This window comes from Pristiophorus japonicus, chromosome 13 (genome assembly GCF_044704955.1).
Source record: "Pristiophorus japonicus isolate sPriJap1 chromosome 13, sPriJap1.hap1, whole genome shotgun sequence".
NCBI lineage: Eukaryota > Metazoa > Chordata > Chondrichthyes > Pristiophoridae > Pristiophorus > Pristiophorus japonicus.
In genome coordinates, this window is record NC_091989.1 from 34,356,281 (window position 1) to 34,379,831 (window position 23,551).

Genomic DNA, 23,551 nt, shown 5'->3' on the forward strand with positions numbered 1-23,551 from the left:
TTTTCTTTTGGGTTATCTAAAGAATTTTAATTGACTGAAACCACACATTTTGCAATGTGTGTACAGAAAGCATTTAACGATTCTTCTACCTACTGTACTACCTGTGTTGCCAAGCAAGTACTCAAAATCCCAGATGTCTTCACCAATCAATTTTGTCAAATTCACCACAAAGGTTTTTCCAATTTGCTGAATGTGTTTTTTTAATTCATTCATTGGGAAAAAAATGTCACAGTTCATAAGCCTTTTAGTTGAAATTAATTTTATTACCAAAAAGTGAATGTTAAACCAGAAATGGATGTAGCTATTTCTCCCCAGGAGAATGTGTATGCGTCTACTAGTGCATGTGTGCGTGTTTGTGACTGTGTATGTACACACATGCAAAATAAACCTGTTCTGTTAACACTCTGATTTCTCAAACATTCAATATTTATGAGCTATAGATTAATTGTTCTAATAACGATCAGTTTGTCAGATATCTACATTGTTAGTAGCGGAGACTGAGAACTTTTACTGTACATCTTGTTTATAGTGGAAACTGGCCTCCCTGCGCGGATGATTCGTGTTTAAGAGATCAGCCCCAGTTGTAAATGTAACATGTAGCCGTGAATCTTTTTCTAGAAACAAAAAGCTGATCCTTTTGGTTGGTAGGTAAATAAAGGATACATAGCAGGGACTCTTTGGGTACAACAGATATCCAGCCAGCAGGTCAACCAAATAATTATGCTAGTTCTGTTCTCTTGAATAAATACCACAGGCAATGAGTGCCCAATGTGGTTTCTCTTTATGCACTGGGCAAAAACTAAAATAAATAAAAGGTAATAAATAATAATTTAAAACAAATCATAAAAGAGAAATAAAATTAGGTGTACGTACTATTTATTTAAGTTATGGGGCACAGTGACATCAAGAATGACATCTTATTCGAGCAATAAAAACAAATCATTGTTTCTGTCATTGTTGCCATGGATGTAACTGTAGAGGCCATTTTAATTGATTACTTCGGGTCTCCTGCTCATTGGTGGCAGTGTGGTTGCTAAGGGAACATTTGTTTCAGTGCAGCAGGCGGATGAAAAGGAGACAACTGCTGGAGTTCAAACATTTGCTGTGTTCTGTTATGCACATATTAGCAACAGCAATAATTTGAGGAAAAAATGTTTGCAGAGGATGCTGCTTCAAATTCAAATTGTACATAAAGTGTTAAAACTCAACTTTAAAAAATGAATGTGAGGGAGAGCATAGCTTTAAACAAAAGCCCTCTTCTAGAACTGCTTAATATTTTCTGACAGTGGAACAACAAAAGCAAATTAAGGCTCGCTACAGGCACTGTTCTTCTAGGGACATAGCAGTTTAATTTCACAACAGTGAAAACCTGTCTTAGAATTACCAGTTTATATACATTATACATGTTTTAATTAATATGTCAACATGAATTCTACTAATTTCCTGCAAGGATGGTTTAATTCTGAAAATTAAGAGCAATCTGTTTAAGATCATATAAAAAATGTTCTGTTTTATATCTTCATTTGGTGCCTACAGATCTCAGATAAAATGAAAGCATCTTCCATTATAAATATTTGATTTTCCCTTCAGGAGACTATTCATATTCAATTAAGTTTTTTTTGCTTCGCTATAAACATAAATGTCGATTAGTTTGGGTTTTATTAAAAAAAAGCTTGTATATTTGTATAAAATCTACTTATATATAGTTTAGATGACATGCTCCTCAACTAAAACAGAACAAATGTTGCAAATGGTATCCAGTATAGGTAACACTGAATTTTTTCCCCGAACAGTAAATCAAAATAGCCTTTGTGAATGTTTTCATGAAATCAAAACAAATTATGCCAGAGGAAATGTAGAAATAAAATGGTATAAACTCTCCACTAAAATGAAACAAGATGTCTATATGAAAAGATTCACTATCTTGAGAATAAAATGAGAAATTACTTAAAGTTACAGTACCTAGCTTCTGTCCTGTGTTTCCAGATTGCAGCTTGTCTCCTTCAATTTTAAATCAGAAATACAAAGTTAACATAGAAATATTCTCCAAGGCACAGAAAAAGACAACCTCAGTCTCTACACTGCTGCAGCTGATATCATTGGGCTGCAGAAGAACAATATGCAGCAAGCAGTGAAGGTCACCTGTGTCCCAGTGTTAGCTGCTCTCATTAACTATTATTCAGCAGCAAGATGCACTCACCAGCTATCAAATCTAAAAAAAACTGAATTTAAAAACGGATACGTACACATGCTAAGCAAAAAAATGCATATTTACTTACCGTCATCTTTACATACTTCTGGAGGCTTTGCCTTTTTAGCTAAACGTGGGTCAAGCCAGGATGTTGTTTTGGTGTTATGGCTAAGAAAGGAATAAAACAAACAGCCCGAGTCCTTTTTTAAAGAATTGGTTGTTCAAGTCAAATTGCAATCAATACATCTAATTTGCTTTTACAATCTAATTAGCTACTGAAGAGGTGTAACAGAAATTGTACAAGGCAGCTATATTTTTGACAAGTTCAGCTCTTTCTAGCAGCTATATATTAAGTTAAACTGGGGTAGAACATTTGCAGGTCAAGTTAATTAAAAATGTTAATCAAAAGTTACATAAGAGTTTCATTAAAATGCCTTACTCGATAAAGTAGACTTCGCCCTTTTCTGTGTATGCCATCTCCCAGTTCTCAGGCAATGGACCCAAATCGTCTCCATCCTCTGGTTTGGTCGGCTTTTCTGAAACGGAATCTTCTTTTGTTCCCTTTGTAAGGCCATAGACTGGTGCAGCACAAGGATGCGAAAAAATCTCACCTGAGGCATCAGTGCTTTTGTCTTCATGTTCACTAGATTCTGTTGGAGAATACAAATAATCAGCCCAGGCAGAAATGCGCAAACAAAGTAATCATCCTGCTTTGGTGTTGGATATCATTTATTAGTCAGAACCACAAACTTGGCACATTCAAGAGTATTCACTAATCTCAATTTAATATCGAACAAAACAAATGTTTTTTTATATAGCCAAGCAACTTAAAACACTTTAACATGTCCAAAATAGAGCCCACAAAATAAATTGTCAGTAACAATGAAGAACAGCAGAATTTAAAATCTAACGAATTCAATTAAAAATATATATTTATATATATTAACCAGAATATGTAAATAAAACCGCATCTAATTTTTAGTGTCAAATGTATGCTGGAAAAGCACCATGTAAATTTGACACTGGACAGTAAGAAAGCATTCACTTTGAAATAAACCAAATTAATTAAGATGCTACTGCTCTAAAACTAATAAATGTTGCAGTGACTCAAAATGTACCCTAATCTAATTTACCTATAAATCTTTGGGAATATGTTCCACAAGAAACATGCATTGTTTTTTACTCTATTTGGAAGTTACTCATAATTAAGAAGCATTCTACAGCTCTGTTTACTCAGATTCTCCTTCTTAATAACAAATAAAGTAAAACTAAACTTGGGTGAGACCATCCCATTTAGCTGTTTTTCCCTATCTGAGTGAATTTTTCCCACCTGTTTCTTATTCCTTTGGTTCGAGGACTTGGGACTTACTTGTTTGATTAGATGCCCTAATTTTATGCAACATACATTTCTTATGAATTTGGTAAACTGTGTCATCGAGGACTCTTAGCTTCCTTCAAAATCAGCACACCCATTCCGAACAGGAAAATAAAGGAAGTGCACAAGTAACATACCTCCAAATTTAAACAATATATCCAACAAAACCTGAATGAAAAGAAAGAAAAAAAAGGAAACCAGAAATAAAAGATGGAAAAGGGGAGCCCTGGAAAAAGGGAAGGACTTCTCAAGTCAGACATATGTGCCAACCTTTAAAACTGACAAGACAGCTCAAAAATAGCCCCGAATGTTAGCCGTATGTCAGATGAAAATAAGGAGTTAAGAACTGAAATTCAGCAGAACATGGAATTGTCATAATTAAACTACGGGCACACCCAACAGTTAATCATTTTTATTGCAGGTGAAAAACCTAAAATACACAAATGTTACTGATGATGATGTGAGTGCTGATGGTTCGAGATTTACTTGCTAGGGAATTTGCGGGTAGGTTCCTCCTCCCTGAATATGTACATTTTTTGACTTGGAACATTTTGCAGCATTTTGGTGCGTTATGAAATTCTACCTTTAGTCAAAATAATTTCTTCTGGAAGGGCTACACATTTTAGATATGAAAGTAAATAAATGTAGTTGTAGGGGCTTCAATGTAACACTTCAGGATCTAGATCCTTTCACTGAGAATCTAACCCCAGATACATTACGTTAATTTGTAAACTGAAACCTTCGACAACACACACCTACAACATTTCTAACCTGGAGTTCATCATACATTCATAGGACAAAACTGACTCACTATCCCACCTGTCCTTTTCCATGACCCTGTAATGACTCACCTGAGGAATGTGGTAGATTACCTACATTGAGAGCATGCTGATCAAACTTTTTCAAATGAACATTTTATTTATTTTTATGTATCTCCAGAAGGGTTAAGAATAGGTCAATAATGTCAAATTCAAAGCCTTAGTTCAGTGTTTGCACACTTTCCTCTGAGTCAGATGGTTAAGGATTCAAGGCCCACTCTAAACTAGTCTGAGTCTTCAGGGCACTGCTGAGGGAGCACTGCACTGTTGGAAGTGCCACATTTTGGATGAGAGGTTAAATGGAGGCCCCATCCGCCTTATTAGATGGGCATAAAAGATCCATCCCATGGCTTTGGGATGTCCTAAGATCATGAAAGGTGCTATATAAATGCAAGTTATTTCTTTAAAGTTTCAGAATTGACTCTAATGAGAAATCACACTAAACATTAATGTCTTTGCGTCTTTTGTATGGTAATGAACCTGCTGTGCAATCCAAACATTTACTGTTTACATTTTTTTTAAATACACGAAGCTAGAAATTTCTATTGGTGATAACAGCAGACAAATGCTTCATATGACATTCTTTTATCTCCTATTTTAACAGATACCTGTTTGTGGGTGAATTGATAAATTTAAAATAAACATTAAAATAGCAAAAGGATGAATGTCATATGCTAAAGGAAAGGAAAGGACTTGCATTTATATAGCGCCTTTCACGATCTCAGGTCGTCCCAAAGTGCTTTACAGCCAATGAAGTATTTTTGAAGTGTAGTCACTGTTGTAATGTAGTTGTTCAAAGCCATCACACCAGACAAAGTAGAACTCTGGTTGGGGACTTCCTTACAGGATTGTGTCATATGGAAATGATATTGCCTCCATGATGCAGCAAGATGAGAACCCAAGGGACCATTCAGATTTCTCCAAAGGATGGAAGAAAGTATATACGGCCTGAAGGATGAAAGTAGTGTACATTTAAATTATATTTACCCAAGTCCAACAAAATAAAATGAGAATGTGCCTGTAGATTATCACCATCCGTAATTTCTAGTTGATATTGCTGTTTTGACTTAGTGAAAAAAATCTATTTTCTGTACTGCAAATAAAAATCATTACACATAATAATTTAAAAAAACATGTGCACAAAAATGTGGTTTCCAGGAAGAGGCAAGGGAACTGAATATTGTGTTCTCAGATGAACTCAAGCATCTCCTGTCTGGGGTTTACAATCTTATTACTTCTTATTCTATATACCCTTATTGATTATTAATGTCACACCTCCCATTTCCCGATGGATGTTGATTGTTCTAATGTGGTCAAAGTTACCTCCACCACAAGCATAAAAACAAACTGAAAACAGCTTCCAAAGTTACAGAACACACCAAATGCTACAATTCACTCTTAAACAGGCTTACAATTCACATTATAGCCGTACACTGTAGTAAAATTCAAAACATGAGAATTTCAATGTAATTTCTAAAAATGAAATAACATCAAATGCTCCAAATGCACTCCCCATTATTTCCAACCCATGCAGCTTTGCAAAGACATTAACTCAAAAGTGCTGATACAAATACACTTGAGGAAAATAAACTTTCATATATGGCAAGAGCCAGGCGTCTCCAAGATAGTCCCTTTGAGGGAAATACCTTCTAAAAGTGGTATTTAGCAGCTTATTTGCTACAAATTCAGTACAAACAAATGCACACTGATGACTGGAGGGGAAATTCAACTTCCTCCTGAAACAGGCACAAAGTCAGCAGAGCAGCCAGGAGGCCAGAATCATTTTCGGGTTATGGCCTCATTTGAATGTTGCCGACGCCAAATGGGCACCCCACTGCAGCTTGGCTGTTGTAGGAGGGCGGTTTTGGGATGTCGGATCTGGAAGGAGGGGGCCAATCCTGGAGTGGGCAAGCATGGAACCAGCAGCAGGCCACAGCAATTTTATGGAGCCATAACATTCTGGCTCCACAAAGATTGCCCCTCCAAAAATTCTAGGCCTTTTCCTGAGTGGCCACCAGTGGGCCCTTTAAGGACTGCTGCATCGGCCACTCATTGTCGGGCACAAATAACTGAAGCGTACAAGGCGCACGCTCACTCATTTGGACTTAGAAATTCCAGATGGGGTCCCTCAACCGGCATACGGTCCCGATTTGCATACTTAAGCAGCCTTACGCCTGAAGCACATGGGCATGCTGCTCACCTATATACAGGCCGCCTGAAAATTGTATCAGTTGGGCCGTGGCAATGGGTGGCCCACTATTTCCGACTGTCGACCGCCCATTTCTCAGGTGAAACACGAGCGGCTGATAGTTGAAAATTTCCCCCAGTGACTCTCAAAAACCACCAGCTTATTTAAAGAATTTTCTGCCTTAGGTTTGTGTGCAACCAACAGTGAAAGAAAGTAACATCAGATTGTTTGGCTCTAAAAGCTTTCAGTTCTGCCCGCCAAACAATCTGAATGATTGATACTGACAATCTCAGTGAGAAAAACTGATTTGTCTGTGAAACACTAACAAGCTGAAACAACTGTTGAAATGCTGACTGTCAGTTTAAAATGCTGATGGTTGGCAAAAATGGTCAAAAGGAAAATATAGCAGAATGAAGTAGCTACGTATTCTGTGGCTTTCAAAAGGAAATTGGATAAGTACCTGAAGGAAAAAAATGCAGGGCTACGGGAAAAGGGTGGGAGAGTGGGACCAGCTGAAAAACTCTTGCAGAGAGCCGGCTAGGGCTCGACGGGCTGAATGGCCTCCTTCTGTGCTGTAACCATTCTATGATTCTACACAGGGATCTAGATAAGCTTGCCACTTCTCATGAAAGTGATCCTCTTTATCTCTGCATGTAAATGCCACCTTTAAGACTACAAATTCATACAATCCTGAAAGCTCACCCAAGAACTATATTTTTGTATGCTCCAGTTTTTCTGTAATCAGCATGCATCATATTTAAATGGCCATCTTTAGACAGATGGCAGGAATATTCTCAGCTATTACAATCAGGGTAAAAAGTCTCCACCAGGGACAAATTGATGCTAGTTTTCAACATTCCAAAAACAAATCTGTTTTACCAGCCCTACTGAATACAATACAAATTATTGGGCAGAGCCTTGCTCCAGTTAAGACCGATATAGCTGCCATTATTGATTAGACAGAAAGTTGGCAAGTAAAAAAAAAGTGCAGCAATTCTGTCAAGAGCAAACTCTAGGACTAGATTTTACAAATAATCAGTTAACATATCAGCCTTGCCCTTCTCTTGCTGAATCTACAAATGCTTAGCCACTCATGGATGACAACATTTCACTTTCTTTCTTGCCAGAATCAGTGGTTTAGAAATAAAATCTGGAAAATTAACAACTTTTCAGATATTGACAAACCTGATAACCGTCTTAGCCAAGGCGTTTTAATACACATAAACAGGAGTATGCAATTCAGCTCCCGAAGCCTGTTCCACCATTCAATTAGATTCTTCTTCGGCAGTCCACTGGAGTTCGAGGATCACAATCGCTGATCTGTACCTCAACTCCATTTACCTGCCTTTTCCATATCCCTTGATACCCTCACCTAATAAAAATCTCACGAATTAGCTCTCATTTTAAGATTGTGCTCACTTGTCTGAATTTCCCACCAGAGGCAATAGCTTCTCTGTATCTTCCCAATCGAATCCTTTAATAATTTTCAACACCTCTATTAAATCGGCCATCAACCTTCTAAACTCAAGGGAATAAAAGCTAAGTTTATACAATCTGTCTTCATAACTTAACACCTTAAACTTGTTCATTCTGGTGAATCTGTGCTGCGCGCCCTCCAACTTCAACATGTTCTCCCTGAGGTATGGTGCCCAAAACTGAACACAGTACTTCAGATAGAGTCTGACCAAGGCTCTGTACAACTGAGACATCATTTTCTCCCCTTTGTATTCTAATCTCCTTGAGGTAAACATTCCATTAGACGTTTTGATTGTTTTTTGTATCTGTAGAATCATAAGGCCCAAATTTGCCCCCACGCTTAGAAGGGTGCACCTCTGTGAGGTGCACCGACTTTTTAGAACAAAAACTGCGCCTAAAACTTACCTAGGTATTCTCCACGCTCCTCAGGACGTCTTTGGCCTCGGCATAGCGCACCACATCCAGTGGGGGGCGGAGCCAGGTCCCAGTGCTGAAAACAGTGCCGGGACCTCTGCACATGCGTGCTAAAGTGTGCGCGCATGTGCAGTAGCTCCTCGCCCCCGAATCTTTGCAGGCTGTGAGGGAGGAGCCCGAAGCACGCCGCTCCTAGCCCTGGCCGAATGGGCTCCCCGCCACGACCTGCGAGGGAACAGTGCCTGATGTAAAAGAACAGATTTACAAGCTGGCAAAGAAGGGCTTCACCCCATTGCAGATTGGTGTGATCCTAAGGGATTCCTATGATGTTGCTCAGGTGTGTTTTGTTACTGGGAACAAGATCCTCGGGATACTGAAGTCCAAGGGTCTGGCTCCAGACCTTCCAGAGGATTTGTACCATTTGATCAAGAGGGTACTTCCACCTCCCTCCCCTCCTCTTCCCCCCCCCCATCCTCCTCTTCCCCCCCCCCCATCCTCCTCTTCCCCCCTCCTCCCCCTTTTGTGCTGTTTGTGCTTTGTATGTCTTGGTGCAAGTCCTCTCAGCTTCCTTGTATTTTTTTTATTTGTTATTGAATTCTTATTTTTGTGCTTTGTTTAGTGCTTGGTGCTTTAACTGTACTTATGCTTCTTTAAAGTTGTGGTGAAGGTGTTTAGAGCTTTGGAAAAATCCTCTAACTTCCCTTCCCCGCTCCCCCCCCCCCCAATCTCTGGCTACCTGCGCTGGTTTCTTAAGTCTCCGCAAGGTTTTTCTGAGCGAACAAAAGTGGACACATACGCTGGCCTAAGTTTGGAGTAACTTTGGAGTAACTTTTCGCTAGCTAAACTTGCTTTAATGGCCAAAACAGGCGTAAGTGGCTGCTAACGCCCCCTTTTGAAAAAAATAACTGAACTAACTCACTTAAACTGGAGCAAACTAAATGGGGAGAATTGCGATTTTTAAGATACTCCAAAAAAAACTAGTTGCTCCAAAAAAATAGGAGCAACTCCTGGGGAAACTTGGGCCCAATGAATGGCTACAGCACAGAAGGAGGCCATTTGGCCCGTCGATTGCGTGCCAGCTCTCTGCAAGAGCACTTTAGCTAGTCCCACTCCCCTGCCCTTTCCCCGGAGCCCTGCAATTTGTTTTCCTTCAGTAACTTATACAATTCCTTTTTGAAAGCCACAATTGAGTCTGCCTCCACCACCCTTTCAGGCAGTGCATTCCATATCCTAACCACTTGCTGCATAAAATGTTTTTCCCCATGTTGCATTTGGCTCTTCTGCCAATCACCTTAAATCTGTGTCCTCTGGTTCTCGACCCTTCCGTCAATAGGAACAGTTTCTCTCTATCTACACCCCCTCATGATTTTGAACACGTCTATCAAATTTCCTCTCAACGTTCTTTGCTCTAAGTAGAACAAGCCCGGCTTCTCTACTCTATCCACTGTCTCCTAGCTTTTAATGATTTGTGAATTTGGACACCAAAATCCCTTTTCGCTTCCACAGTTTCTCGTCCCTTACCTTTCAGAAAATATTCTGATTTGTCTTTCTTGGATCCAAATGGATGACCTCACACTATCCCACATTGAACTCCATCTGCCACAGTTTTTCCCACTCATTTAATCTGTCTATGTCCTGAGCTATTCAAATTGCTGTGCCTCTTTACTTAATGTTATCTGCAAACTTGGATATACAACTCTCTAATCCTTCATCCAAATGGTTGATATACCTGGTGATAAGCTAAGGCCCCAGTAAAGATCTTAGACTGGGTGTTGTGTAATGAGAGAGGATTAATTAGCAATCTCGTTGTGCGAGGCCCCTTGGGGAAGAGTGACCATAATATGGTGGAATTCTACATTAGGATGGAGAATGAAACAGTTAATTCAGAGACCATGGTCCAGAACTTAAAGAAGGGTAACTTTGAAGGTATGAGGCGTGAATTGACTAGGATAGATTGGCGAATGATACTTAAGGGGTTGACAGTGGATGGGCAATGGCAGACATTTAGAGACCGCATGGATGAAGTACAACAATTGTACATCCCTATCTGACGTAAAAATAAAAAAGGGAAGGTGGCTCAACCGTGGCTATCAAGGGAAATCAGGGATAATATTAAAGCCAAGGAAGTGGCATACAAATTGGCCAGAAACAGCAGCGAACCCGGGGACTGGGAGAAATTTAGAACTCAGCAGAGGAGGACAAAGGGTTTGATTAGGGCAGGGAAAATAGAGTACGAGAGGAAGCTTGCAGGGAACATTAAGACGGACTGCAAAAGCTTCTATAGATATGTAAAAAGAAAAAGGTTAGTAAAGACAAACGTAGGTCCCCTGCAGTCAGAATTAGGGGAAGTCATAACAGGGAACAAAGAAATGGCAGACCAATTGAACAAGTACTTTGGTTCGGTATTCACTAAGGAGGACAAAAACAACCTTCCGGATATAAAAGGGGTCAGAGGGTCTAGTAAGAAGGAGGAACTGAGGGAAATCCTTATTAGTCGGGAAATTGTGTTGGGGAAATTGTGTTGGGGAAATTGATGGGATTGAAGGCAGATAAATCCCCAGGGCCTGATGGTCTGCATCCCAGAGTACTTAAGGAGGTGGCCTTGGAAATAGCGGATGCATTGACAGTAATTTTCCAACATTCCATAGACTCTGGATCAGTTCCTATGGAGTGGAGGGTAGCCAATGTAACCCCACTTTTTAAAAAAGGAGGGAGAGAGAAAACAGGGAATTATAGACCGGTAAGCCTGACATCGGTAGTGGGTAAGATGATGGAATAAATTATTATGGATGTCATAGCAGCGCATTTGAAAAGAGGTGACATGATAGGTCCAAGTCAGCATGGATTTGTGAAAGAGAAATCATGCTTGACAAATCTTCTAGAATTTTTTGAGGATGTTTCCAATAGAGTGGACAAGAGAGAACCAGTTGATGTGGTGTATTTGGACTTTCAGAAGGCTTTCGACAAGGTCCCACACAAGAGATTAATGTGCAAAGTTAAAGCACATGGGATTGCGGGTAGTGTGCTGACGTGGATTGAGAACTGGCTGGCAGACAGGATGCAAAGAGTAGGAGTAAATGGGTACTTTTCAGAATGGCAGGCAATGACTAGTGGGGTACCGCAAGGTTCTGTGCTGGGGCCCCAGCTGTTTACATTGTACATTAATGATTTAGACGAGGGGATTAAATGTAGTATCTCCAAATTTGCAGATGACACTAAGTTATGTGGCAGTGTGAGCTGCGAGGAGGATGCTATGAGACTGCAGAGTGACTTGGATAGATTAGGTGAGTGGGCAAATGCATGGCAGATGAAGTATAATGTGGATAAATGTGAGGTTATCCACTTTGGTGGTAAATACAGAGAGACAGACTATTATCTGAATGGTGACAGATTAGGAAAAGGGGAGGTGCAACGCGACCTGGGTGTCATGATTCATCACTCATTGAAGGTTGGCATGCAGGTACAGCAGGCGGTTAAGAAAGCAAATGGTATGTTGGCCTTCATAGCGAGGGGGTTTGAGTACAGGGGCAGGGAGGTGTTACTACAGTTGTACAGGGCCTTGGTGAGGCCACACCTGGAGTATTGTGTACAGTTTTGGTCTCCTAACTTGAGGAAGGACATTCTTGCTATTGAGGGAATGCAGCGAAGGTTCACCAGACTGATTCCCGGGATGGTGGGACTGACATATCAAGAAAGACTGGATCAACTGGGCTTGTATTCACTGGAGTTCAGAAGAATGAGAGGGGATCTCATAGAAACGTGTAAAATTTTGACGGGTTTAGACAGGTTAGATGCAGGAAGAATGTTCCCGATGTTGGGGAAGTCCAGAACCAGGGGTCACAGTCTAAGGTTAAGGGATAAGCCATTTAGGACCGAGATAAGGAGAAACTTCTTCACCCAGAGAGTGGTGAACCTGTGGAATTCTCTACCACAGAAAGTTGTTGAGGCCAATTCACTAAATATATTCAAAAATGAGTTAGATGTAGTCCTTACTACTAGGGGGATCAAGGGATATGGCGAGAAAGCAGGAATAGGGTACTGAAGTTGCATGTTCAGCCATGAACTCATTGAATGGCGGTGCAGGCTCGAAGGGCCGAATGGCCTACTCCTGCACCTATTTTCTATGTTTCTATGTTTCTGTCCCCGAGGATCATCACTTGTCACATCTCACCAATTAAGAGTACATTCCTTTTATCACCACTCTCCCAATCAGTTGCCATCCGTGTCACAAAGTTACCTCTAATTTTGTGCACTTTTATTTTTGCTAATAATCTCTTGTGCGGAAACTTAGCAAATGCCTTCTGGAAATCCATAGAGGCAACATCCATAGACACTCCCCTGACCACAATGCTAGGGACCTCCTCAAAAGGTTCAACTCGATTAGTCAGACATGACCCACCCTTCACAATTTTATGCTGACTCTCTTTGACCAGCTCTTGCTTGTCCTGGCGCTCAGTCACTATGTTGCTGAAGTTATTGGAATCTGACATTAAATGGAAAAGTCTGTAATTTATTTGTTTCACCCTCCTGCATTTCTTAAATAAAATTCTTAAATACATATACACAGATGGCATAAGAGTCTTCTCTTTTCTGGCTATAAGGTTCCGACATAAAACAAGTCTAGGCTGTTCTTAATTCAGTTCTCTTATTTCTAACTTGTTTGGTTCAATTAATTTTTAATTGTCAATTTTAATTTTAAATAAAACTATTCAGATAGTTGGTTAATCGTAACCCTGTTTCTAGTTGACATTGACTCATAGAACATACTTGCATATGTTTCAGCTGTGGCTCAATGTGTAGCACCCTCACCTCTGAGTCAGAAGTTTGTGGGTTCAAGTCCCACTCCAGGGACTTGAGCACATAAATCTTCGCTGACACTACAGTGCAGGGCTGAGGGAGTGCTGCACTATCGGAGGTGCCAGCTTTCAGATGAGATGTTAAACCGAGGCCCCATCTGCCCTCTCAGGTGGACGGAAAAGATCCCATGACACTATTTTGAAGAAGAGCAGGGGAGTTATCCTCAGTGTCCTACATAGAAACATAGGCACCAAGTTTCCACACGATAAAAAACGGGCGCCCCTCCGAGCTGGGCGCCCGTTTCTCGCGCCGGAAAAAAAACGCGCGATTCTGGAGCTCCATGTCTGCTTGGCGCGGAGCCTACCACTCGCGCCGATTTTTTAAGTGGGAGGGGGCGGGTACCATTTAAATTATTTTTTTTCCTGCCGGCAACCCTGCGCGTGCGCGTTGGAGCATTCGCGCACGCGCAGTGTGAAGGAAACATTGGCACTCGGCCATTTTTGTAGTTCTTTGTAGCTGTTTAATTTTTGAACATTTTTTAATAAAAGCACATTGCCATCAGCACTGAGGCTTCTTGCAGCAGTGAGAAGGCTGCAGGAAGCCTCACAAGTTGAGGCAGTCGTTTCCCGACGGCCTCCCCCCCCTGCCGTCGGGAATGGCTGCTCAACTTGTGAGGCTTCCTGCAGCCTTCTCACTGTCTCCTTCCCCCCCCGCCCGCCGTCTGGAATGGCTTCCTCCTCCCCCCCCCCCCGCAGGAACAAACAGCTGCCTCCTCCCCCCCTGCCGTCAGGAACGAACAGCTCCCCCCCCCCCCACCGCGGGAACGAACGGCTTCCTCCTCCCCCCCCGCGGGAACGGCTGCCTCAACTTGTGAGGCTTCCTGCAGCATTCTCCCTGGCTGAAGCACTTTCACACAGGTAGGAAGATGGTTTATTTAATCTTTTCTTTGTTTATAAATGTTTATTCAGGTTGGATTTATTTGTATAATATTTGTATAAGTACAAATAAGGATTTATTATAGAATTTAATGACTTCCCTTCACCCCCCCTCCCCCCCCCTCCCCCCCCACCTCGTTCTGGACGCCTAATTTGTAACCTGCGCCTGATTTTTTAATGTGTAGACAAGGTTTTTTCAGTTATACAAAAATCTTCACTTGCTCCATTCTAAGTTAGTTTGGAGTACGTTTTCACTGTGGAAACTTTGAAATCAGGCGTCAATGGCCGGACACGCCCCCTTTTGAAGAAAAAAATTCTGTTCCAAAGTGAAACTGTTCTAACTGACTAGAACTGCAGAAAAGAAAATGTGGGTAATTGCGATTTCTAAGATAGTCCGTTCTCCACCAGTTGCTCCTAAAAATCAGGCGCAAATCATGTGGAAACTTGGGCCCATAGAAAATAGGTGCAGGAGTAGACCATTCGGCCCTTCGAGCCTGCACCACCATTCAATATGATCATGGCTGATCATGCAACTTCAGTACCCCAATCCTGCCTTCTCTCCATAACCCTTTGATTTCTTTAGCCGTAAGGGCCACATCTAACTCCCTTTTGAATATATCTAACAAATTGGCCTCAACAACTTTCTGTGGTAAAGAATTCCACAAGTTCACAATTCTCTGAGTGAAGAAGTTTTTCCTCATCTCGGTCCTAAATGGCTTACCCCTTATCCTTAGACTGTGACCCCTGGTTCTGGACTTCCCCAACATCGGAAACATTCTTCCTGCATCTAACCTATACAATCCCGTCAGAATTTTATATGTTTCTATGAGATCCCCTCTCATTCTTCTAAATTCCAGTGAATATAAGCCTAGTCGATCCAGTCTCTCCTCATATGTCAGTCCTGCCATCCCGGTAATCAGTCTGGTGAACCTTTGCTGCACTCCCTCAATAGCAAGAATGTCCTTCTTCAGATTAGGAGACCAAAAGTGTCGTGTATGGAGAAAGAGTCAGACTGAACACTGTGAGCTCAAAGTAAAGGGTGACCTAAGTCTTTTATTGCAGGTCTCCAGAGTGCCTCTCCAGCCTGTTAAGCCTGCTTAAATACCTGTGCTCCCAAGGGATTATGGGATCCCTTGGGACTCCAGGGGATGAGCCCTCTGGTGGCTGTACAGAGTAAATACAAGTCCACATATATAACAAAAACTGTACACAATATTCAAGGTGTGGCCTCACCAAGGCCCTGTCCAACTGCAGTAAGACCTCCCTGCTCCTACACTCAAATCCTCTCGCTATGAAAGCAACATGCCATTTGCCTTCTTCACCGCCTGCTGTAACTGCATGCCAACTTTCAATGACTGATGTGCTATGATACCCAGGTCTCGTTGCACCTCCCCTTTTCCTAATCTGTCACCATTCAGATAATAGTCTGCCTCCTTGTTTTTGCCACCAAAGTGGATAACCTCACATTTATCCCTCAAGCAATGTAACAAAGACAGTTTATCTGATCATTATCACATTGCTGTTTGTGGGAGTTTGCTGTGTGTAAATTGGCTGCCGCGTTTCCCACATTACAACAGTACTTCATTGGCTGTAAAGCGCTTTGAGACATCTGATGGTCATGAAAGACACTATATAAATGTATGTCTTTCTTTTTTCTTTTTGTTGTTGGTGCTCAGAATTCAGCACAAATTCTGAGGGTAATTAATGGGGGAAATGTGATAAAATGGACTTAAATGGACCATTAGATGATCTACAGAGGCTTGGGATTGGGGAATGTACATGTAATGGGGCACCATTGGGGCATGCTAAAAGTAACTTTTAGCTGTCGCGGGATGAAGAAGAGAGAGGTAGAGGAGAAGCTTGTGTTTTCTCTTTCCATAATAGATCATTGCCTGCCTCCATTCCAGTTGAGAACAAACAGAACTTGCTCAACTGAGCTAAGCACGATGGAATGATCGGCAGCCCGGAGACCCTCTCATAACTCTCTGGTTCAAAGTCAAGTGTGCCTACCACTTGAGGTACAAGCCACCCTACATTATTTCGCATCAGGGTTTTGGTGCAGATTTCTACTGTCTAATTTATTATTCTGTTTTCAGCTTGAGATGCCTCATGAGGATTCTAAACAGGCTGCTGATCGATGGTGACAGTTGTCACAACAGACTCAGTTTGGTGCTACCATCTGCTTTCTTATAAATTATCAAAATAATTAAGAGAGAAGATTGTAAATTATTGCAAATTTATCGGGCTAAGTTCAAGTAGCATTATATTTGTAAATTTATTTTTGAGAGGAAGAACGTCTTTGTAATTGCGGACAGTTTTATAAAACAATGACTGGGATAAAGATAGATAAATATTAACACAAACTGGCATGAAATTATTTAGGTTGTGTATCTGATGGAAATGAGTAAGGACAGGCATTATTTCATTAAAATAAAACAATGAACAACTACCAGGGGACAATGAAAAGAATTAACAGATAATGCATATAATTACTCCACACAGATGGAGTTGCATTGCTTTTTGTTTTTCTCCCCAGAGACAGGCATATTTGTTTAGTCCCATGCATATTTCAGTGAGGGCATAGTTCAGAAGAGATCATCCAATTCAGAGAGGTCCATTAAAAAATAAATGACTTGCATTTATATAGTGCCTTTCATGACCTCCAGACGTCTCAAAGCGCTTTACAGCCAATTAAGTACTTTTAGAGTGTAGTCACTGTTGTAATGTGGAAAACGTGACAGCCAACTTGTGCAAAGCAAGCTCTCACAAACAGCAATGTAATAATGACCAGATAATTTTTTTTTGTTATGTTGATTGAGGGATAAATATTGGCCAGGACACCAGGGATAACTCCCCTGCTCTTCTTCGAAATAGCACCATTGGATCTTTTATGGTCCACCTGAGAGGGCATTGATCCAACACCGCCTCCAGTGCGCCAGTGCAGCCTTCGGCCGCCTGAGGAAAAGAGTGTTCGAAGACCAGGCCCTCAAATCTACCACCAAGCTCATGGTCTACAGGGCTGTAATAATACCCGCTCTCCTATATGGATCAGAGGCATGGACGATGTACAGAGGCATGGGAGATATATCACCCATGATGTCTCCGCAAGATCCTGCAAATCCCCATGGAGGACAGGTATACCAACATCAGTGTCCTCGTCCAGGCTAACATCCCCAGCATTGAAGCACTGACCACACTCGATCAGCTTCGCTGGGCAGGCCACATAGCCAGACACAAGACTCCCCAAGCAAATGCTCTATGCAGAGGTCCTTCACGGCAAACGAGCCAAAGATGGGCAGCGGAAACATTATAAGGACACCCTTAAAGCCTCCCTGGTAAACTGACACCTGGGAGTGCCTGGCCAAAGACCGCCCTAGGTGGAGAAAGTGCATCTAGGAGGGCGTTGAGCTCTTCGAATCTCAACGTCGAGAGCGTGAAGAGGTCAAGCGCAGGCACCAGAAGGAGCGTGCTGCAAACCAGTCCCAACCATCCCTTCCCTTAGCAAATGTCTGTCCCACCTGTGACAGAGTCTGTGGCTCTCATTATGGACTGTTCAGCCACCAAAGAACTCACTTTAGGAGTGGAAGCAAGTCTTCGTCGATTCCGAGGGACTGCCTATGATGATGAGAGGGCAGATGGGGCCTCGGTTTAATGTCTCATCAGAAAGACGGCACCTCTGACTGTGCAGCGCTCCCTCAGCACTGCACTGGGAGTGTCAGCCTAGATTTATGTGATTACAGCCACAATGAAAGCAGACAGAAGGAGGGGAATTATAACAAAGTTTTTTCAGACTTTTCCAATAACAAATACCTTCACCCTAATATTGGAAACATAACCAGTTAAATTTGGAGCGATAAAATAAGAAAGCTGCAATAACTTTAGGCTTTCATTGTTTTAATTCATTGTAATCACTGTGGTTGAGCACTATCTTTTCTACATAAGAGCTCTCAAATAAATAAAAGTACGTGCACAAAATAAATTATCATAAGATACCTTCAAGTATTATTTCACGAGCTGGAATAATTATGGCACATCAGTAGGTACAGTGTCCTATATGGTGCATAGTGGACCTCCATGTTGAAGGCCATTCACCAGTTCATATTCAGTTATTTCGACAGTATTTGACTTTACTGTACTATATTAATTCATAAACCAAAACCTTTACATTTTTACATTTACAAGCATTTTATTTCTGTTCTACGATTCCCATACTAGTCACTAAAACAGTAAACTGCTTTTTATTGAACAGTAATGTGATAACCAAACAAGACAATAAAACTCCATTCACGTCAATTGGGAATTAGACAGACTACAAAAACATCTTTCATTTGATCATTTACTGCTGTCAGTGAAAAGAGCCTTCATATTTTTTTATACGGGATAGACATGAACGCTAGTCTTTGGGGGGAACATGGAAGGAAAATATTCATACATATTCCATGCAAACAAGACTTTGTAATATGGATCATCGCATGTGGAACAGATGCAGATGAAAATATCTCCTATGATATTTATTCAAAACATACTTCCCCACACTAAAGATAGGTTGTGTCTCCATTCAAGTTTTTAATAACCTGTCAATCAGTTAACTGCGAGCAGATCTAAAACTTTTATACCAGGTTTATCTGTACGCCAGATTATACAGTAAGTCAACAAATCAGTATAATTTTACATACAGTATGATGACCAAATCCACACAATGAGTTATCTTCTCGTCCCATTCAATGCAGGAAAGATAAATAAATATGCTACAGATACAAAACATTCGAATTTATCTGTTCTTTCTAAGATTTTCATATTTTTCCTTCTCCTAGTTACTGATATTTTGAGGAAGATGAACAAATCACTTATTTGTACTCATTAATGCTCCAAGATGCTCAGTTCCTCTCATAACCACCCTGAGGACTCACATTGTGGAGTGATATAGCTTCACAGAATATTAGTTAAAAGAACTATTGGCTTGCTTTTCTTTTCCTTACACTCCATTTGACAATTTTGCACCATCAATACATTCCTGACATCAGTGTTAACCAGCAGCCTTTTAACACATTCTCTCATCAAACTACTGCAAGTTGAAGTACATCCACTGAAAGTTTTACTTTAGGAAATACAGATGTTGTTCAATTCCTGTCCGAAATGCTTTCTCCACTTCTACTTACAATGCAAGCGTTTTGATGAGAATCAACAGCTACTCTAAAAGTAACAGCTTCTGCATCAATTACAGCACTATTTTAAATGTTCGGATGGCACATTGATTTTTTTTGTTTGGGAAATAGCAATAATTCTAGCTTGTCAGATTTATCGCAGTAAAACAGCTAAAAACCTATGTTACCAGTGAGGCCTGTTTCTAAGGTTATAATATACATGTAAAGAAATGTGTTGATTCTTGTAGAGCTGTATCTACAAAACAAAAAGTAAAAGCAAAATTCATCTAATTAGATAGTCTATGTTATAAATACTGGTTTATAAAAGCCATGACTGCAGGTCACATAGTACTGTGCATAGTTAGAATGAGCTATGACTTACATTGAAGTGTAATCTTTATTTAAATGTTACACGAGCATATCAGAAATGTCAGGGTGACATATTCACCATGAAAATGAAAACTGATAGTGCCAAACAAAGCTTTGATCACAGATGAATTAATAGGTTACAAAGCTGAAAAACTAAAAACTGTGGGAAAAAATGATTTTTATTGCCCATGATTATGGTGCGAGCATGGAAATAAAGATTCTCAGATTTTTTTAACTTTAATTATCCATCTCATGGTAGAGAAGATTATCCAGTTTGATGTCGAAGGCTCTCTCTGTATTCTATATATACATATATATATATAAAGGGAATGCTAATGTCACCATCAGAACTTGTTAAAAATCAAACAGTTATAAAGAATTCATTTGAGCACATATATTGTTCATTTTTGGAAGATAATTATGTTGAAATAGCAAGTGGTGCTGATACCATTGGTACTATTTCCAATAAAATGTGACGGAGCTGAATTAATATCAGTGCAAAGTAATTAATCTCAGATACTGCAACTTCAAACATTCAACTGTCTCACACTGCTTCCACGTTTTGTGCATCTGAAGACATCATCAACCACTGACTTGTATTTATGTAGCACCCTTTTTATTCTAAACTGATGTAAGGCGCTTCACACTCAGGCATGAAACAGACCAATCTATGAGGGTATCGACTGAAGGCATGGAGTCAAAGAGATAGGTTTTGACGAGGCTGTTGGGGAGCTAAGAGAGGTAACAGGAGGGGTTTCGGGAGAGTATTCCAAAATGTGAGGCAAGATGGCTGAAGGTTATGTGATTAGGGCCACTGAGTATAGTCAAGATAGGTAGGGTGCAGAGATGAACGAAGCAAGCTTGTAATGGATATTGACAAAATGGTGGAAACACTAAATAAATACTTTCCCTTAGAAAAGGTGGATACTGAAATTGTAAAATTGCCAAAAATGGGAAACCCTCCCTCCCTTCTCTCTGCACTCTGGCTGTGGCCTAATGCCGCCGGTCTTCCCATCCGACAACCAGCCAGTCTCTCAATCTGGCTGGCTGTGGCCAGGAAACGGAGTCCATAAATGTAAATCAGGTCCTGCCGGTAAATTCTGCAGGACTTCCGGGAGACCTGGATTTCCCGGCTGCTACACCTCCCCTCTGCTCGCCCCCCCCGTATGTATCGGGGCCTAAGTTTCCAAATTTCTGCGAAAAGGCAAATTGTGTCAGGGACTGGACTGGACTGAAAGGAGACAGGGATAAGATTGAAAATATCCCCAGCCATCACCACCCTCCTACCCTGGCTGAACTTGTTCTCCCATTGATCAACTTCTCCTTTGGCTCCATTCACTTCCTCCAAATTAAAGGTGTTGCTATGGGAACCTGCATGAGTCCTAGCTATGCCTGCCTTTTCGTGGGATATGTGGAACATTCTTTTTTCTAGTACTACTCGGGTCACCTCCCTCACCTCTTTTTCTGGTACATTGATGATTGTATCGGTGCCACTTCCTGCTCTCGCCCTGAACTAGAACATTTCATTCACTTTGCTTTCAATTTCCACCTTTCCCTCACCTTCACATGGTCCATCTCCGACTTTTCCCTTCCCTTCCTCGCCTTTTCTGTCTCCATTTCTGGGGATAGGCTATTAACAAACATTCACTATAATTCCACTGGCTCCCACAGCTACCTGGACTACACTTCTTCCCACCCTGCATCCTGTAGCGACTCCATTCCATTCTCCCAGTTTCTTCGTCTCCGTTGCATCTGTTCTGACGATGTCACCTTCCATCCTAGCGCTTCTGCTATGTCTTCATTTTTCCTCAACCGAGGATTCCTCTCTACTGTGGTTTACATGGCTCTCGACAGTGTCCGTTCTATTTCCTGCACTTCTGCTCTCATCCCTTCCCTTCCCTCCCAGAACCACGATAGAGTTGCCCTTGTCCTTTCACCCAATCAACCTCCACATTCAACGGATCATCCTCTGCCATTTCTGCTTCCTCCAGCACGATCCCACCACCAAGCACATCTTCCCCTCCCCTCCCCTTTCAGCATTTCGAAGGGACAGCTCTCTCCGCGATACCCTGGTCCACTCCTCAATCACCCCCAACACTCCTTCCCCTTTCCACGGCACCTTCATATGCAAGCACAGGAGATGCAACACATGCGCTTTTACCTCCTCCCTTCCCATTGTTCAGGGCTCCAAAGACTCCTTCCAGGTGAAACAGCGATTTACTTGTACTTCTTTCAATTTAGCATACTGTATTCGCTGTTCATGATGCAGTCTCCTCTACATTGGGCAGACCAAACCCAGATTGGGTGACCGCTTTGCAGAACACCTCGGTTCAGTCACTTTAATTCTCTGCTCCACTCCCACTCTAATCTTTCCGTCTGTGGCATCTTACACTGTTCCAACAAAGTTCAACGTAAACTCGAGGGATAGCACCTTATCTTTCGTTTAGGCACTTTGCAGCCTTTTGGACTCAACATCGAGTTAATCAATTTCAGAGCGTAACCCCTGCTCCAATCTTTTTTCCTTTCGTTTTCTCTCTTTCCCATGGCAGCTGTTGATGATTCTGCCATTTCCATTTACACCCGATCTAGACTCATCCTTTGTTTCTTAACTTGCTCCATTACCATCTCCTTTTGCTTTGTACAATCATTCCTTTGTTTCTGAATCTCTCCTGCCTTCCACCCTATCATAGACCTTCCCTTTTGTTCTTTCCTCGCTTCCTCCCTTTCCCTGCCCCTACACTTGCTTAAAAACCTGTTACATCTCTAACTTTTACCAGTTCTGATGAAGGGTCATCGACCTGAAACGTTAACTCTGCCTCTCCACTGATGCTGCCTGACCTGCTGAGTATTTCCAACATTTTCTGTTTCTGTTTCAGATTTCAGCATCCGCAGTATTTTGCTTTTTATAAGACTGAAAATTCTGGGCTAGATAGTTTTACTTCAGTCAGTAAACTATTAAGAGTCTGTAATGCTGAATGAAATTAATAATCATTTGAAGAAACATGAGCCAATCAAAACCAGTCAACATGGATATCTAAATAGCATAATGTGCTTGACCAACCTTACAGAATTCTTGAAGAAATAACAAAAAGAGTGGATTTTTAAAAATGCAATCGGTGATTTAGAATAATTTTCTATTGCTCGAGTTCACTATAATGTTTATGGGAAACTGAGAGTTTCATGCATAACATGTTTCAGGAGGTAGTCACCCTGCAGCTACAGAGAGTTCAGGAGGAGAGTTTTACCAGGATGATACCGGGGATGAGGGACTTCAGTTATGTGGGAAGATTGGAGAAGTTGAAATCATTCTACTTGGAGCAGAGAAGGTTCAGGGGAGACCTAATAGAGGTATTCAAAATTATGAGGGGTTTTGATAGAGCAAGCAGGGAGAAACTGTTTTCTCTGGCAAGTGAGTCAGTAACCAGAGATCAGAGATTTAAAATAATTAGCAGAAGAACTAGAGGGAAATGAGGAGAAATTTCTTCACAGGTGGTTGTTACGATTTGAAACACACTATCTGAAAGGGTGGTGGAATCGGATTCCATAGGAACTTTCAAAAGGCAATTGGACATGCACTTGAAGGAGACAAATTTGCAGGGTTATCGGCAAAAAGCTGGGATGTGGGACTAAATTGGACAACTCTTTCAAAGGGCTGGCACAGGCACGACTGGCCGAACGGCCTCCTTCTGTGCTGTAAGATTCTATGATTGCAAGGCACCATTTGTGAGACTTATGGTAAAGATAATGACACAGGGAATTAAGGTGAATGTGACCATATGGATAGAAAGATGGTTGGTGGGCAAAAAGCAAAAGCTAGGACTAAAGGGAAGGTTCGTAAACTGGA

General features: G+C 41.2%; 1 protein-coding gene across 3 annotated transcripts in view; it reads right to left on the reverse strand.

Moving 5' to 3' along the window:
* The window catches only part of magi2a (membrane associated guanylate kinase, WW and PDZ domain containing 2a), a 1,034,101-nt gene that overhangs the window by 266,084 nt on the left and 744,466 nt on the right, over window positions 1-23,551 (reverse strand). For all 3 annotated transcript variants that reach the window (XM_070897360.1, XM_070897359.1, XM_070897358.1), the window contains exons 5-7: window positions 2,631-2,841; window positions 2,280-2,359; window positions 1,963-2,001 (exon numbers count right to left, since the gene is read on the reverse strand). In XM_070897360.1, the coding sequence (XP_070753461.1) occupies window positions 1,963-2,001; window positions 2,280-2,359; window positions 2,631-2,841 (330 nt within the window). The remainder of the gene's footprint in view (window positions 1-1,962; window positions 2,002-2,279; window positions 2,360-2,630; window positions 2,842-23,551) is intronic.